This window comes from Diabrotica virgifera, chromosome 6, assembly GCF_917563875.1.
Source record: "Diabrotica virgifera virgifera chromosome 6, PGI_DIABVI_V3a".
In the NCBI taxonomy this organism is placed as follows: domain Eukaryota; kingdom Metazoa; phylum Arthropoda; class Insecta; order Coleoptera; family Chrysomelidae; genus Diabrotica; species Diabrotica virgifera.
In genome coordinates this window covers 90,149,634-90,165,291 of record NC_065448.1, presented here as the reverse complement: position 1 = coordinate 90,165,291, position 15,658 = coordinate 90,149,634, and the positions used below count along the sequence as shown (strand labels likewise).

At 35.8% G+C, this 15,658-nt stretch overlaps 1 protein-coding gene across 12 annotated transcripts in view; it reads left to right on the top strand.

The window, feature by feature from the left end:
• The window catches only part of LOC114326889 (carbonic anhydrase), a 471,397-nt gene that overhangs the window by 366,381 nt on the left and 89,358 nt on the right, over positions 1–15,658 (top strand). For all 12 annotated transcript variants that reach the window (XM_028275344.2, XM_050652599.1, XM_050652603.1 and 9 more), the window contains exon 4: positions 5,840–5,958. In XM_028275344.2, the coding sequence (XP_028131145.2) occupies positions 5,840–5,958 (119 nt within the window). The remainder of the gene's footprint in view (positions 1–5,839; positions 5,959–15,658) is intronic.

The following is a 15,658-nucleotide window of genomic DNA, read 5'->3' as shown; positions in this document are numbered from 1 at the left end:
ACAACATAATGCTATTCTACACCCCACCAGAATGAAAACAATGGGAACCTTCTCTGATTACACCTCCGAGGCTTCTACAATTTGCAAGCCATACGGATGCTGAGACTAAGGAAGATCAGGGAATTCTACAATTTACAATTCACGTCCCATCTGCTCAGTGCGGTAAAGTTCCAACAAGAATGGTTCCCTTCATACTCCACACAGAGTAAATGTAAATCAAAAATGAATAACCATTTTCAATTTCGTTGCAAAACGAAAACACAGCCGAGCCATATTCTAGTCCAAAAAAAGTTATCGACCAATGCGTGCTACCGGTGATGACCTATGGTGCAGAAACGCTCACAAAGAAAAACTCACAAAAACTAAGAGTAGCGCAGAGAAGAATGGAGCGATCAATGATAAGGGCCACTCTGCGAGACAGGATTAGAAACGAAGATCTACGAGCTAAGACCAAAGTCATAGACGTCATTGAAAGAAGCTGTAATTTAAAATGGAAATGGGCTGGACACGTTGCCAGAATGAAGGACGAAAGATGGACTCGCAAACTAGTTGAATGGAGACCAAGAGCCGATAAACGTAGCAGAGGACGACCACCAACACGATGGCAAGACGACTTACGAAAGACAACAAAAACAGGGGAGGCCTATGTCTAGCAGTGGATTGAGAGAGGCTGATGATGATGATGATGATGATGAATATGTAATAAGGTAAATTAATATAATAGGCAATACAAAAATGCCATTGTTGGTGCCGAGAATATAACTCGTGCACCCTGGCTTAGAAGACCAGTATCTTGGCCGTTGAGCTACGGCCGATACTACAATTTTTGTAATGTTTAAGTGTGCTTTCAACTGAGATAATTGTTGGTAAACCTGATTTCTTTCTCTTATGTGTTATTATTGTTGTGAGTATCTAGTGTATTTTCACTTTTTAAAGCTACCTTATAGCCTAAGAGCTTGTGAACCCTCCGACTAACGGTCGTCCTGTAAGGCTAGAAATTTGTCTAGTGATAATTCATAGTACACCAAGGCTAAAAACCATGACCTGGCAGGCATCAGCCGTGCACGTGTATCTACCAGGTGAATCGAAAAGTGCAAATTTAGGGGTAAAATAAACTTTCTCTTGTAAAGTTTAAATTTAAGTTTGTGTTTGAGTAAGTCATTTGGAACAAATGTGTACAATGACAGGCGATTCTGAAGAGCATAAGACTTTGCCAGGCGAGGGGAAAGATTAGGGGTTTTTCCTAAAATTATCTTTTTTGCATCTAAAAAAGTTTTTTTAGGTTTTTTGAATCATTCCAAACAGAAAAGGTCTTTAGTGACTTTTCTCTTAGGTTAATAGTTTTTGTTATATAAGCGATTAAAAATTGCGAAATCGGCTATTTTAAACCCTAAATCGGACATTTAACTAAAAATTTCAATGTTGCAAAGGTAGGTAGATATTTTTTAAACATTGATTGATGAAATCCCGATGAGTTTGTTGCAACACAATATCGAAAACCCCTTTGTTTTTTAATTGCTAATTAAGCGGGCGCAACACTGTAGTATAAATGAGGGCGTTTGAGTTTGCATAAATTCATTATCTCGAGAATGGGCAAATTTGAGGAGAAATCCTCAGACAGGTCGATTTTTATTTTTAAATTAGGACTTTTTGGCATATATATAATACTAGTGACGTCATCCATCTGGGCGTGATGATGTAATCGATGATTTTTTTTAATGAGGGTAGGGGTTGTGTGATTGCTCATTTGAAAGGTTATTTAATTCTCTATTCAGTAATATAAACCTTAACATAATTATTTATACAGGGTGTACAAACAATTTTTTTCTTCTTTTTGTCTAAATTAATTTAATAAAAAAAATTTTTGTACACCCTGTATAAATAATTATGTTAATGTCTATATTACTGAACAGAAAATTAAATAACCTTTCAAATGAGCTATCACACAACCCCTACTCTTATTTAAAAAAATCATCGATTACGTCATCACGCCCAGACGGATGACGTCACTAGTATTAAATATATGCCAAAAAGTCCTAATTTAATAATAAAAATCGACCTGTCTGAGAATTTCTCTTTAAATTTGCCCTTTCTCAAGATAATGAATTTATGCAAACTCAAACGTCCTCACTTATACTACAGTGTCGCGCCCGCTTGATTAGCAATTAAAAAACATAGGGGTTTTCGATATTGTATTGCAAAAATCTCTTAGGGATTTCATCAATCAATGTTTAAAGAATATCTACCTACCTTGGCAACGTTGAAATTTTTAGTTAAATGTCCGATTTAGGGTTAAAAATGGCCGATTTCGCAATTTTCAAAATTTTTAATCGCTTATATAACAAAAACTGTTAACTTAAGAGAAAAATCCGCAAAGACCTTTTCTGTTTGGAATGATTCAGAAAACATAAAAAAACTTTGTTAGATGCAAAAAAACAATTTTAGGAAAAACCCTAATCTTTCCCCTCGCCTGGCAAGGTCTTATGCTCTTCAGAATCGCCTGTCACTGTACACATTTCTTCTAAATGACTTACTCAAACACATACTTAAATTTAAACTTTACAGGAGAAAGTTTATTTTACCCCCTAAATTTGCACTTTTCGATTCACCTGGTAGATACACGTGCACGGCTGATGCCTGCCAGGTCATGGTTTTTAGCCTTGGTGTTCTATGAATTATCACTAGACAAATTTCTAGCCTTACAGGACGACCGTTAGTCGAAGGGTTCACTAGCTCTTAGGTCTTAGACTATTACTCTTTCGATTGAAATTACTGTACGCCGATGACATCGTATTGATAACCGATAAAAAAGAAGAATTGTTTGAAATGATGAAAGAACTGGACATATAATCCGAAAAGATAGGCCTTAATATGAATTACAGCAAGACCAAAATCATAACAAATACACATGAGGACATCACAATGAGGATCGAACAAGAATAAATAGAACAAGTTCACGATTATACAATATAACTGGGTCAAATTATAAAACTTAACAAGGAAAACCAAACAGCAGAGATCAAAAGACGAGTTAGACTGGCATGGGCGGCATTTGGAAAACTAAGCTACATCCTTAAAAACAAAAGATATCCATAACATCTTAAGACCAAGACCAAGGAATACAATCAATGCGTACTCCCTGTTCTCACTTACGGTTCCCAAACGTGGACGTTTACGAAAGCAAACATGGACAAGATCATAAAAACGCAAAGAGCAATGGAAAGGCAAATGTTGCACATAAGACTATTGGATAAAAAGAGAAACGAGTGGATAAGAGAGAAAACCAAAGTTAGGGATGTTAGACAAGAAGTTGCAAAGTTGAAATGGAGATTTGCCGGACACACTATTAGACAAAAAGAAGACCGATGGAACAAAATTCTCATAAATTGAAGACCGTGGGGATATAAACGAAGCAGAGGAAGGCCACAAATGAGATGGGCAGATGATGTCAAGAAGCACGTGGGCTCTAGGCGGATAACTGTAGCGACAGAAGAGAGAGAAGAATGAGAATGGAAAAGGATTGGGGAGACCTATGTCCAAAGATGGACCGAAGAAGGCTAATTAGATAGATAGAGATCATTTTACAAGTAAAGAAATGTCAGGTATGATTTCTCTTACGAGTACAAGAAAAGTTTGCGATCGCTCGTCGAGCATAAGCTATATGAAGATTCTCTCTCTTCGATCCTGACACTCCAAGTATAATGTAGTGATCATGGTGATGTCGTGTATTGTTCGTCTCTACAGATCTCTGCCTCTACTCATTTCTTTTAACTGATGAATATGTTTTTGCATATTCCTTATAATTTGGTCGATTCGTCTTAATGAGAAAGTTCCTTATGATCTTCGTCCTTCTACCTTTTCTTTGATAAGTCATTTCATGTTTTCTATGCCTGCTCTTATAACATGTCCAAAATATTTTAATTGTTGGAGATGGACTTGCTAGAAAGCCGTTTGTTGATCGGTTCACAGAATTTGTAACATTCTTCTCCAACAGAACATTTCACTGGCATCTTTCCGCTTGTCATAGGGTCCAAGGTCCACATCCGTATGTCAGTATTATAAATATTAAGCAGTTGATCAACCTTATTTTCAGAGTTTGGAAATTTAAGAGTCCACATTTTTTGGTCATTTTTCCTACGACCACTTTTGCCCAATTACATCTACGTATTATTTTTTCCTTTAGTTACCCCGTATGAATATAAAAGTATGAGAATGACAATAGAGTGAAATGTATAAAAAAAAACTACTATAATTTAATTGGAATCCAAAAAAAAATTAAAAAGATTGAATACCTCCTGCAATTGTTCAAAGACAGTACAAAATGATAACAGTTATGAAGTAAAATGTGATAATAAATTAATAAAGATAGTATCGATAAAAAGTTAGAAATCATCATAAATAGTACCTAAAATTAGATTAGTTCTAAGGGATGAATAATTAAAAATTATAAAAAAGAGAAATACTTTCTATTGGTAGGGGAGCCCAAACGGGGATTCTTGCAGTTACTCGAGCGCGTCAGATTATCATATGGGGAGAAACCTGGTACCCTGCAGATGTACCTCTACCATATAATGGCTCTTAACACAGGGGGTTCGTTAAGGGGGGCCCGAAAAAAAATTATCCTTAAAAATACTCGAAATTGTCAGATTAATATACGGTAAGTTAAAGAGTATAATATATTTCAAAAACCTGACTATTTCAGCGAGGCGTAAGGAAATGGGTGAGTCAAAAAGTTTCACAAAAAAAAGCGAATATTTCGCGAAATGAACGTCAAATCGAAAAACTAAAAACTACGTCTTCAATATTTTTCAAAAAAATAGTAAAATCCCTTATAAAAGGTATATATTTAAAATCCCTAAAAAGTTTTCGATTGGTTTACCAATCATCATCAGTGCTTGCGTGAAGTTTACATGCTAACCACCAAGATATAATTTTACAAAAATATGAGGGTCAAAGCCCTGTAGAAGTAATCCGTCAAGGAAACATCGGGTTACTTTTACAGGGCTTTGACCCTCATATCTTTGTAAAATTATATCTTGGTGGTTAAAATGTAAACTTCACGTAAGCACTGATGATGATTGGTAAACCAATCGAAAACTAGGTATGTAATTGTGATGTAGCCCCCTTTTTAGGGATTTTAAATATATACCTTTTATAAAGGATTTTACTATTTTTTTTTGTATTACATGGTATACAGCCAACTACAGGATAACTTTTTTCTTGTGGATTTTTAATATTTTTTAAAAATCTATCGAATGATACCAAACATGACTCCCACGGAGAGGGGTGGGGGTAATTTTAAAATTTTAAATGCAAATGCCGCGATATTTAGCAAAATGAGCATCAGATCGAAAAACTGCAAAATACACTTATTCTATATTTTTGAAAAATATATCGAATGGTACCAAACACGACCCCCCACGGAGGTGGGGTGGGGGTACTTTAAAATCTTAAATATGTAGGAGCCCCAAATTTTTATTACAGATTTGGATTCTTTACGTAAAAATAAGCAACTTTTATTCGAAACATTTTTTCGAATTATGGATAGATGGCGCTATAATCAAAAAACGATTGTTGGAAATGGAAAATTAAATTAAAAAATGGCAAGTCCCACTAAAATGGATAACCTAACTTAGCTTTTTTTGGTTTTAGGACCTAATTTTCACAGCCAAATAGGTCCCCACAGCGCTCGAGTGACTGCACATTTAGCATACTTTGCTCCCCTACCATATTTGAACGCTTCTTTATGTTTATACTTTACAATTTATTTTATATAGATGTTAGGTATTTTATTTTTAATAGCCAGTCCAATGTTCTAATATCCCGTCTTTTTTTATAGAATTAAAAGGAGGGCCTCTTGATGATGAATATGTGCTGGACCAATTCCACTGCCACTGGGGAGAAACAAATGACAAAGGATCAGAACACACAATTAATGGTGAACCTTTTGCTGGAGAGGTAACTACATAATATGTACATCATACATATCTAATATTATTATGGTGCTGTTTGTTCTATTTAACGCGTCTTTTTAACCTTTTATAGTTAACATAGAATGCTGACGATCTGTAGTCGTTCAATTGAACCATACTCTTGTGTTTAAAGCCGAAAGTAAACTTTTTCTTCTGAGACCAATTAAAGAAGTCAACATCATTGTTCACTCTTTATGAAATGACAATATTGAAAATTTAACACACTTTTGCCATTCTGAGTGCAATGTTGTTGAGTTGATGTTAGTTTCTTAAAGCACCAGAAGACGTCAAAACATATGTAGCACAGATTATTTCAAGTCATGATTTTTCAAAAAAAAATAAAGGCTCTTTACAAAAATGAAGGTCGTTTCTTAATAATATAATATACACACATGTCCAAAAGTTTGGAATACGTACAAATAATATATCTACGCCTATGGTGGTTTCAAAACTGTTCTTGATATTCATTTTAGAGCGTTTTTACATGAAAATGATAAAAACTTTGAATCGTTTTTGTATCATTTTACCCATTTTGGTCACATTCAACTGATTAGCGTATTTACACATTATTTAAGTCTGTGTTTAAATTTGAATTGAGCCATTTAAAAATGTCTTGAAACGTGATATCTCACTTTGACAGATCTAGAGTAATTGCTTTGTTGCAACAGGGCTTTAGTCAAAGTGATATCGCGAATATTGTTGATGTTACTCAGAGTGCTGTATCTAAAATTAAAAAAAAAATCCAAGAGACAAATGACGTCAAGGATCGTCCCAGAAGTGGTAGAAGTCGATGTACAACAACAGCACAAGATCGGCAGATAACATTGATAGCTCGAATAAATCGGCTGGAATTCACAAGTGGTATATCCAGAGAATCTGGGCTGCAAGGACTGAATATTTCAGCAAACAATAACACGCCGACTAAATGCGGTAAATTTGTATCGTAGAAGGCCTTTACATGTTCCTAAACTAACCTAATATCACAAAATAGTAAGGCTGCAATGGGCCAGAGAAATGGTGCAACATGGTCCTAACTGGAATAACGTGATGTTCTCTGATGAGTCAAAAATTGGCTTGGTATCTGATTCGCGAAGAACACTGGTTTGGAGGGCCCCAGGACGACAAGCCCGACTAGAAACAGCCCAACTAGAAACAGCCCAACCGCGTGTCCCGTTTGAAAGTGGCAGTATTATGGTTTGGGGTGGTATTATGAGTGGTACACGGACGCCACTGCTGGTTCTGGAGAGAAGTGTCACTGGTGCTGTGTACATCGAGGAACTTTTAAATCCTGTGGTACGTCTATTCCGAGGGTCAGTTGTTGGTGATGAATTTGTATTTATGCATGACAACGCACCTCCTCATCGAACAGCAGCAGTACAAAATTTTCTGGAAGAAGAAGGAATATCTACATTACAGTGGCCCTCGAATTCCCCCGATATGAACGTTATTGAACATGCTTGGGACATTCTCAAGATACGCATCAAAAAGCGAAACAATCCCCCTATTACACTTCGCGAACTAAAAGATGCTGCTCGTGAAAAATGGGAGAGAATTCCGCAAGCCCAGCTCGACCAGTTAATCGGCAGCATGCCAAATCGCCTACAGGCATGAATACAGGCCAATGGAGGAAATACTACTTATTAGTTTTATTAAAAATGATTTTTTTATTTACTAATTTATTTTTAAATGTAAGTTGTACTTTCTAAGTTTTTCACTCCAAGAGAATAAATAATTTTTTTTCGCATATCGTTTATCTAGTTTTGAGATTTATTTAGTATTGTTAAGAATTGAAACAAAATAAATTCAGAAAAGTTTATATATAAAAATCAATAAAAAGACGAAATATTCCAATATTCCAAACTTTTGGACATGTGTATTATAGTAGTGTAAAATGCTCCGGTTGTGTTTCGAATTTTTGTGCTACTCTGACTTTTATCTTTTAAATTAAAATAAAATCTGTCCTTCAATACTTTGACCTACAATAATTGGTCTGATTACATTCCTCTCTATATAAATTTTCACTAAAAGACGCCCTCGTATAGACCTAATATTGAAATTGAGTTACGACAAGTATAGTGACTGAATACATAGATACTAATATTAGCTGATAACTAAATTAAAATCTACAGAAAATAGTATATCTACTAATACAATTAAACGCAACATTTGAGGTAATCGGAGTATTCGTGCATTCCTCTAAATATTTTTGTCCAAAGAATTTAACCAAAAACTGCATAGTAGTGTTGCCCAAAATCGGTCTTGGTCTTGCAAGTCTTGGTCTTGTTCTTGCGTTTTCGCAAGACCAAGACCAAGAGCGCCTAATTTTAGCAGGACCAAGAGCAAGACTTACCGTGCAAGACTTGAGCAAGAACAAGACTAAGCCTGCGAAACTCTTGCGTCTTGCAGTTAAAACTGAGGGTCGTTTTAGGGATTAAAAAAAATTTTGAAAATTGGATTTATGCGCATTACGAACAATACCATAAACATACATAGTGACTCAAAATATCCATTAAGAAAACACGACACATTTGACATGTACTCAGAAGTCATCATTATAATGTAAAAATAAAATATTTTGTACATACTTTCCCATCAGCCGAATTCCCAGCCTTCCCTCTGAAATTAATTATCCAGATTTTGAGAATAGTAGTCTTCTAATCATAACATAACATTCCTGTGTTGCGACGCCTACAGTAATATCGAATATCGTATACTTTTTATAACTTTTTAAAAATGTGTCACCTTAGCTAACAGAAAATAGACTTAATAAGTATATAAGTAATTAATTTTTTTCATTATTAGTTTTCTAGGAATCCAAACACCTGAAATCTTATCGGTATACATAATATTATAGTAAGACTATTATGTATTGTCTATGCTGACTATGCTATGAGGTCACTCGGCTAAACAAAATTTGCCGAAACAGCGCGGCTATTATTTAAAAGTATCATACGATAATGGGACAAAAGTACAGATAATGACGGATATCGTGTAAACAAAATACCGAAATATTATTTTAACAATATACACTTCTCCCAGAAATTAACGCACCACCTTATAAACGGGTCATTTTTAATATCTCAAATTTCCTAAACCTGTTGTCCGATTTAAGTGATTTTTAAATATGTTATCTTATTCTTTATAAATATTGCTCTAATAATATTGTTGCTAGACAGGTCAATTATTGTCATTATATACCGGGTGTACCAATCAAACTGTGTTTTTTCTCACTCTGTGGAATATTCTAGCATTATACTAACTTATTATTCAAGCATGCAATAGGATACTGAAATTAAAACCCAACAACTATAGCCTCATATTTTCCTAGCATTATGTTGTTTCAGTCACTTATATTGGACAATAAAAAAGTTAGGTACTTTTTTAACCATCCATGTTTTTCATCAATACAGCATGTTTTTAAATAAGTATGGCAAACTTTAATGGGTAATTCGGCACGAAAAAGTAATGACAGTTTGCTTTCTAAACGTTTACTTTATAAATGCTTCGTTTCCCAAATGGGGGTTGTTGAAATGTTTCTTACAAACTGGCGATTTATTTATTGCTCTAAAACCGGTTGAGATATCCAAATGAAATTTTGTGGGTTTTGAGAGATAGTTTTAACTTTAGTTAGTTAGAACACAGGCAGGTATCACTTAGATCGTGGGTTCAAACCCCACCCGGTGTCAGTTGTTTAGGTATTTATTAATTTGGCTAGTCTTTACTATGGCTATGATATTTAAGCTTAAAATGTACCTCTCTATTACGTTGTTCTAAGATATGCAATAGGCTAATGGGCAACTGAGAGACTTGCAAGACTCTTGCTGCAAGACCAAGACTAAGACCGGGAGCGCAATACCAAGACCAGTTGTACTGGCGCAAAACCAAGACCAAGACTGTCTAAGTCCCGTCTTGGTCTTGCATTTGGGCAACACTACTGCATAGGGAAACCCTAAAATTAGTCGTTTTACCGCCAAAGAAAAACACAGTTACTTTTGTTTGATTACACATAGAGAAGAAAGAAATATCCCCAGTTTTCAGAACAAACAATAACTTAAGTAAATATATTAAGAACAACAAAACCCAAAAGAAAAAGCATTTGCACAGAGTGTGTATACAAACCTACATGTCACTCCTCAAAAACTTACATCGGTGAAACTGGTAGAATCTTTAACAAACGTATGGCAGGACACAAAAGGACTTTCAATAATAAAGAAAACAGATTTTACGTACGCACTTCACCTTCAAGTTCTAGACCGCAATAATTCTTTTAACGATTTAATTTATTTTAATTTAAAATTGGTCGTTAAAATTCAACACATTCAAAATAAAGGCCTTAAGCTACTTTTACTAGTATTAACATATCGAAGAATGCTGAGAATCTTCTGGACCAATGAAGAAGTACTGAGAAGAATAGAGAACAGCAGGGTGATACTGGATTCCATCAAAATAAGAAAACTACAATATTTGGGTCATACAACACGTGGTGACAGATACAGGGTGTCCAGAAACTCTACCGACAAACGAAGACAGGAGATTCTTCAGATAATTTTATGACAACTTAGCTCAATTCACCTAGTCCGAAAATGCTTCCTAAGAGAGCTAGAGCTCTTTGAAAATGGCGTCTTGTAATTAGTTTTTCTTAAATACCTTCAGAACGCTTCAATTTAGAGAAACGAAAATAGGTGCGTATATTTATCTTCCAGAGTTAAATCGATTCCATCAATTGCGAATTTCTAGTATCGATCATAGGCGTCCGTTTTGCGTAGGGCAACCGTTATTTCAACACATAACTTTTTGTTTTTAACTTTTAAGCATTTTTGACACTGGATTGTTAAATTGTGAGGTATTCTAGTACTAAAAGCTACTTTTGCCTTAAGTCAGTAGGACACACGGTTTTCTAGAAAAATCGATTTGAAAATTGTTCGTTTTTTGAATTTGAAAAAAAATTTAAAAAATTAAAAAAAAACGGTGTATTTTACCAAATTAAATCAAGAGTAACTTTTAGTACTCAAACTATTGTTTGCTCGAATAATCACTGCCAGAATTGAGAACAAGCTAGAAACATGCCAACCTAGACAACAGGCAGGCTTCCGTCCTGGATATAGTACAAACGACCATCTAACTTGTCTAAAGGTCCTAATCGAAAAAACTGTGGAGTACAACCGGCCGCTAGTTCTAGTATTTGTTGACTACAAAAAATCCTTTGACACTATCGAAATGGTAGCCATCTTAAGAGCTTTGCGAAATTGTAGAATCGACTACCGATATTCCAACATTATTCAACATATATATGCAAATGCCACAACAGCAATAAACCTCTATACCCAAACTTAAAAAATAAAACTAAAAAGGGGAGTTAGACAAGGAGACAACATGTCACCAAAACTATTCAATGCCGTAATGCAGCACGCATTCCAGATGTTAGAATGGGAAAACAGAGGTTTGAATGTCGATGGCGAAATGCTGAACCACCTACGATTTGCAGATGATATAGTTTTAATAACCGACGACTTAAAGGAAGCCCACGAAATGCTGCAAGAACTACAACGAGTTTCTCAAAAAGTAGGGTTGGAAATAAACTTTGGGAAAACTAAAATGATGACCAATTTAGTACCTAGCGGACCACTGATCTAGAAAACTGCCATATCGAATCAGTTCACAAATACATCTATCTGGGCCACGAAATACAAATAAGTAGAGACAACCAAACATGCGAATTATCTCGAAGAATAGCTTTAGGATGGGCAGCATATGGCAAACTAAGAGACATGTTCAAGGAAAACATCCCAATAAAGCTAAAAAGAAAAGCATTTAACCAGTGCGTACTTCCGGTGTTTACTTATGGAGCTGAAACACTGACATTGACTAAAACATCAATACGAAAATTACAAGTAGCACAACGCAAAATGGAAAGATCCATGCTTGGCCTAACTTTGAGAGACAGAATACGAAATGATGAGTTACGGCGAAGAACTGGAGTGGAAGACATCATAAAGCGCATTACGAAGTTGAAGTGGAAATGGTCAGGACATGTCGCAAGACAAAGAGATAACAGATGGACAAGGAAGATCTTAGAGTGGCGGCCAAGGGCGGACAAACGAAGTCGTGGAAGACCACCTACCAGATGGACCGACGATATAAAGAGAATAGCGACAAACTAGATTGCAGCTGCCCAGGACAGAGAAGGGTGGAGACATCTTGAGGAGGCCTATGTCCGACAGTGGACAAATTTGGCTGTGTGATGATGATGAACTTTTAGTACTAGAATACCTCGTAACTTAATAATCTAGAGTCAAAAATGCTTAAAAATTAAAGACAAAAATGTTATGCGATAAAATAACCGTTGACCTACCCAAAACTGACGCATATGACTTGTACTAGAAATTCGCAATTAATGAAATCGATTCATCTCTGAAATATAAATAAACGTACCAGTTTTCGGATTTCTAAATAGTATTTTTTTTAATTTTTTTGGAAATTCAAGAAGAGAAAAATTTTCAAATCGATTTGTTTAGAAAACGGTGTATTCTATCGACTTAAAACAGGAGTAACTTTTAGTTGTAAAATACCTCACAATTTAATAGTCCAGAGTCAAAAATGCTTAAAAATTAAAGATAAAAAAGATATGCGATAAAATAACTGTTGTCCTACCCAAAACGGACGCCTATGACCGGTACTAGAAATTCTTTGTTTTTTTTTCAATAGAGGCGTTCTGGAGTTATTTAAGAAAAATTAATTACAAGACGCCATCTTCAAAGAGTTCTAGCTCCCTTAGGAAGCATTTTCGGACTAAGTGAACTGGGTTAAAATATCTTCAAATTATCTGAGTAATCTCCTGTCTTCGTTTATCGGTAGAGTTTCTGGGCACCCTGTATAAACTCCTAAAATTAATAATGCAGGGAAAGATTCCAGGAAGGCGCAGAACAGGTAGATGAAAAATGTCCTGGCTGAGAATGGTTTGGATGCATCTCAATTGAACTCTTTCTGGCTGTAGTGTCAAAAGTTAGAATAGCACTGATCATTGCCAACCTTTGTCGCGGAGATGGCACGTAAAGAAGAAGATTAGAATTAACAAAAGTTTTCAGTGTCCTATTCTTACATAAAATGAAGTTGCGTCAAGTAACGGCCGAATCCATCACGACTTATCTGTTGTCTTTCCAGTTACCCTTAAGAGTAAACAGTAACGATCAACAGGTAACAACAAAATATAATTTCGGGAGATAGTATCATAAACTTTGGCAACAGTACATAGTCGCGCTAAATGGAAGTAATAGAAAACGATTTTATTATTAATAAATAGATATTTATAAAAATAAACCAAAATGGGTGAAAATTTTATGTTAAGATAGGTATTTAGAAAGGTATTTGCATGAAATATCTAATAATAAAACAATAATAAATAATCATTTTTTGTTGTGAAGCGAAACAAATTTCGATTTTCGCATAATTTTGGCACGTAGTATGATAAGATTGATCCAAAAGATGGCATAACCCAGACATCCAAAGTGAACGTTCTCCTTCAACACCAAATTGTTCTATATGGTCCACATAATGTTCAGAATAAAGTCACACCATTTTGAGCGTCGGGTTTGGGGAGGGGAAAGGGGGGAGAAATCGGTAAATTCGTAGTTTTTTGCGTTCTTCGTCAATATTTCTTAAACTATGCGGCTTAGCATGAACAACCTTCCATATACAAAAATGGGACATCTTGGGTATTAGCGCACCCTAATATGTCTGTGTAGATATTGGCATTGGATCCGACCGTCACATGTAACACTGTTGCCGTATCCTCTATTTTTTCATACTATCACGTTACAATTTTTTGTGATATTATATTTGTGTGTGAAATGTATCATTTTTGTGTATTTTAGGTATGTTCTAATATGTTATGTATATATAGGTTTTTACTTGATTATTTTAAATCATTGTGACGTTTAACTTGCTAGAAACATTGTAATATTGTGTAATGTGTTAAAAGTAAGTAGTTTTGAAACACCAATTAAGTAAAGTTTATTATGTTGTTGTTTTCACCAATTTTGAAAAAATGTGAAAACATTGAATTGTCCACGTACGTCTGTCCGTCCGTCCGTCTTGTCTGTCTGTTTGCAAACACAACTCCTCCGTCATTATACCAGGTAGAATGACAAATGAGGTGTCAAATGAAAGCTTATAATCCAAGGATAGTACTAAAGGTGGGAAATTAGATCTAGGTTGTCTGTTCGTCTGTATGTCCGACCGCGTATATGATTCCGTCGTCACTATACCAGGTAGAACAACAAATGAAGTGTCAAATGAAAGCTTATAATCCAAGGATGGTACTACAGGTGAGAAGTTTGACATAGGCTGTCTGTTCTGAGGTCCGTCCGACCGCGAATATAACACCTCCGTCACTATAACAGGTAGAATGACAAATGAGGTGTCAAATGAAAGCTTATAATCCAAGGATGGTACTAAAGAAGAGGCTGTCTGTCCGCCTGTCCGTCCGACCGCGAATATAACTGCTCCGTCACTAAACCAGGTAGAAGGACAAATGAGGTGTCAAATGAATGCTTATAATCCAAGCATAGTAAAAAGTTGAGAAGTTTGACCTAGGCTGTCCTGTCCGTCTGTCCGTCCAACCGCGAATATAACTAGGTATAGTGACGGATGAGTTATATTTGCGGTCAGACAGACGGACAGACAACCTAGATCTAATTTCCCACCTTTAGTACTATCCTTGGATTATAAACTTTCATTTGACAACTCATTTATCATTCTACCTGGTATAGTGACGATGAGTTATATTCGCGGTCGGACGGACAGACGGACAGACAGCCTATGTCAAATTTCTCATTTTTACTACCATCCTTGTATTATAAGCTTTCATTTGACACCTCATTTGTCATTCTACCTGGTATAGTGACGGAGGAGTTATATTCGCGGACAGACAGACAGACGGACAGACAACCTAGGTCTAATTTCTCACCGTTACTACTATCCTTGGATTATAAGCTTTCATTTGACACCTCATTTGTCATTCTACCTGGTATAGTGACGGATGAGTTATACTCGCGGTCGGACGGACAGACGGACAGACAGCCTATGTCAAATTTCTCACCTTTAGTACGATCCTTGTATTATAGGCTTTAATTTGACACCTCATTTGTCATTCTACCTGGTATAGTGACGGAGGAGTTATATTCGCGGACAGACAGACAGACGAACAGACAACCTAGATCTAATTTCCCACCTTTAGTACTATCCTTGGATTATAAGCTTTCATTTGACACCTCATTTGTCATTCTACCTGGTATAGTGACGGATGACTTACACTCGCGGTCGGACGGACAAACGGACATATAGCCTATGTCAAATTTCTCATTTTTAGTACCATCCTTGGATTATAAACTTTCATTTGACACCTCATTTGTCATTCTACCTGGTATAGTGATGGAGGAGTTATATTCGCGGTGAGACAGACAGACGGACAGACAGACGGACAGACAACCTAGGTCTAATTTCTCACCTTTAGTACTATCCTTGGATTATAAGCTTTCATGTGACATCTCATTTGTCATTCTACCTGCTATAGTGACGGAGTAGTTATATTCGCGGTCAGACAGACAGACGGACAGACAACCTAGGTCTAATTTCTCACCTTTACTACTATCCTTGGATTATAAGCTTTAATTTGACACCTCATTTGT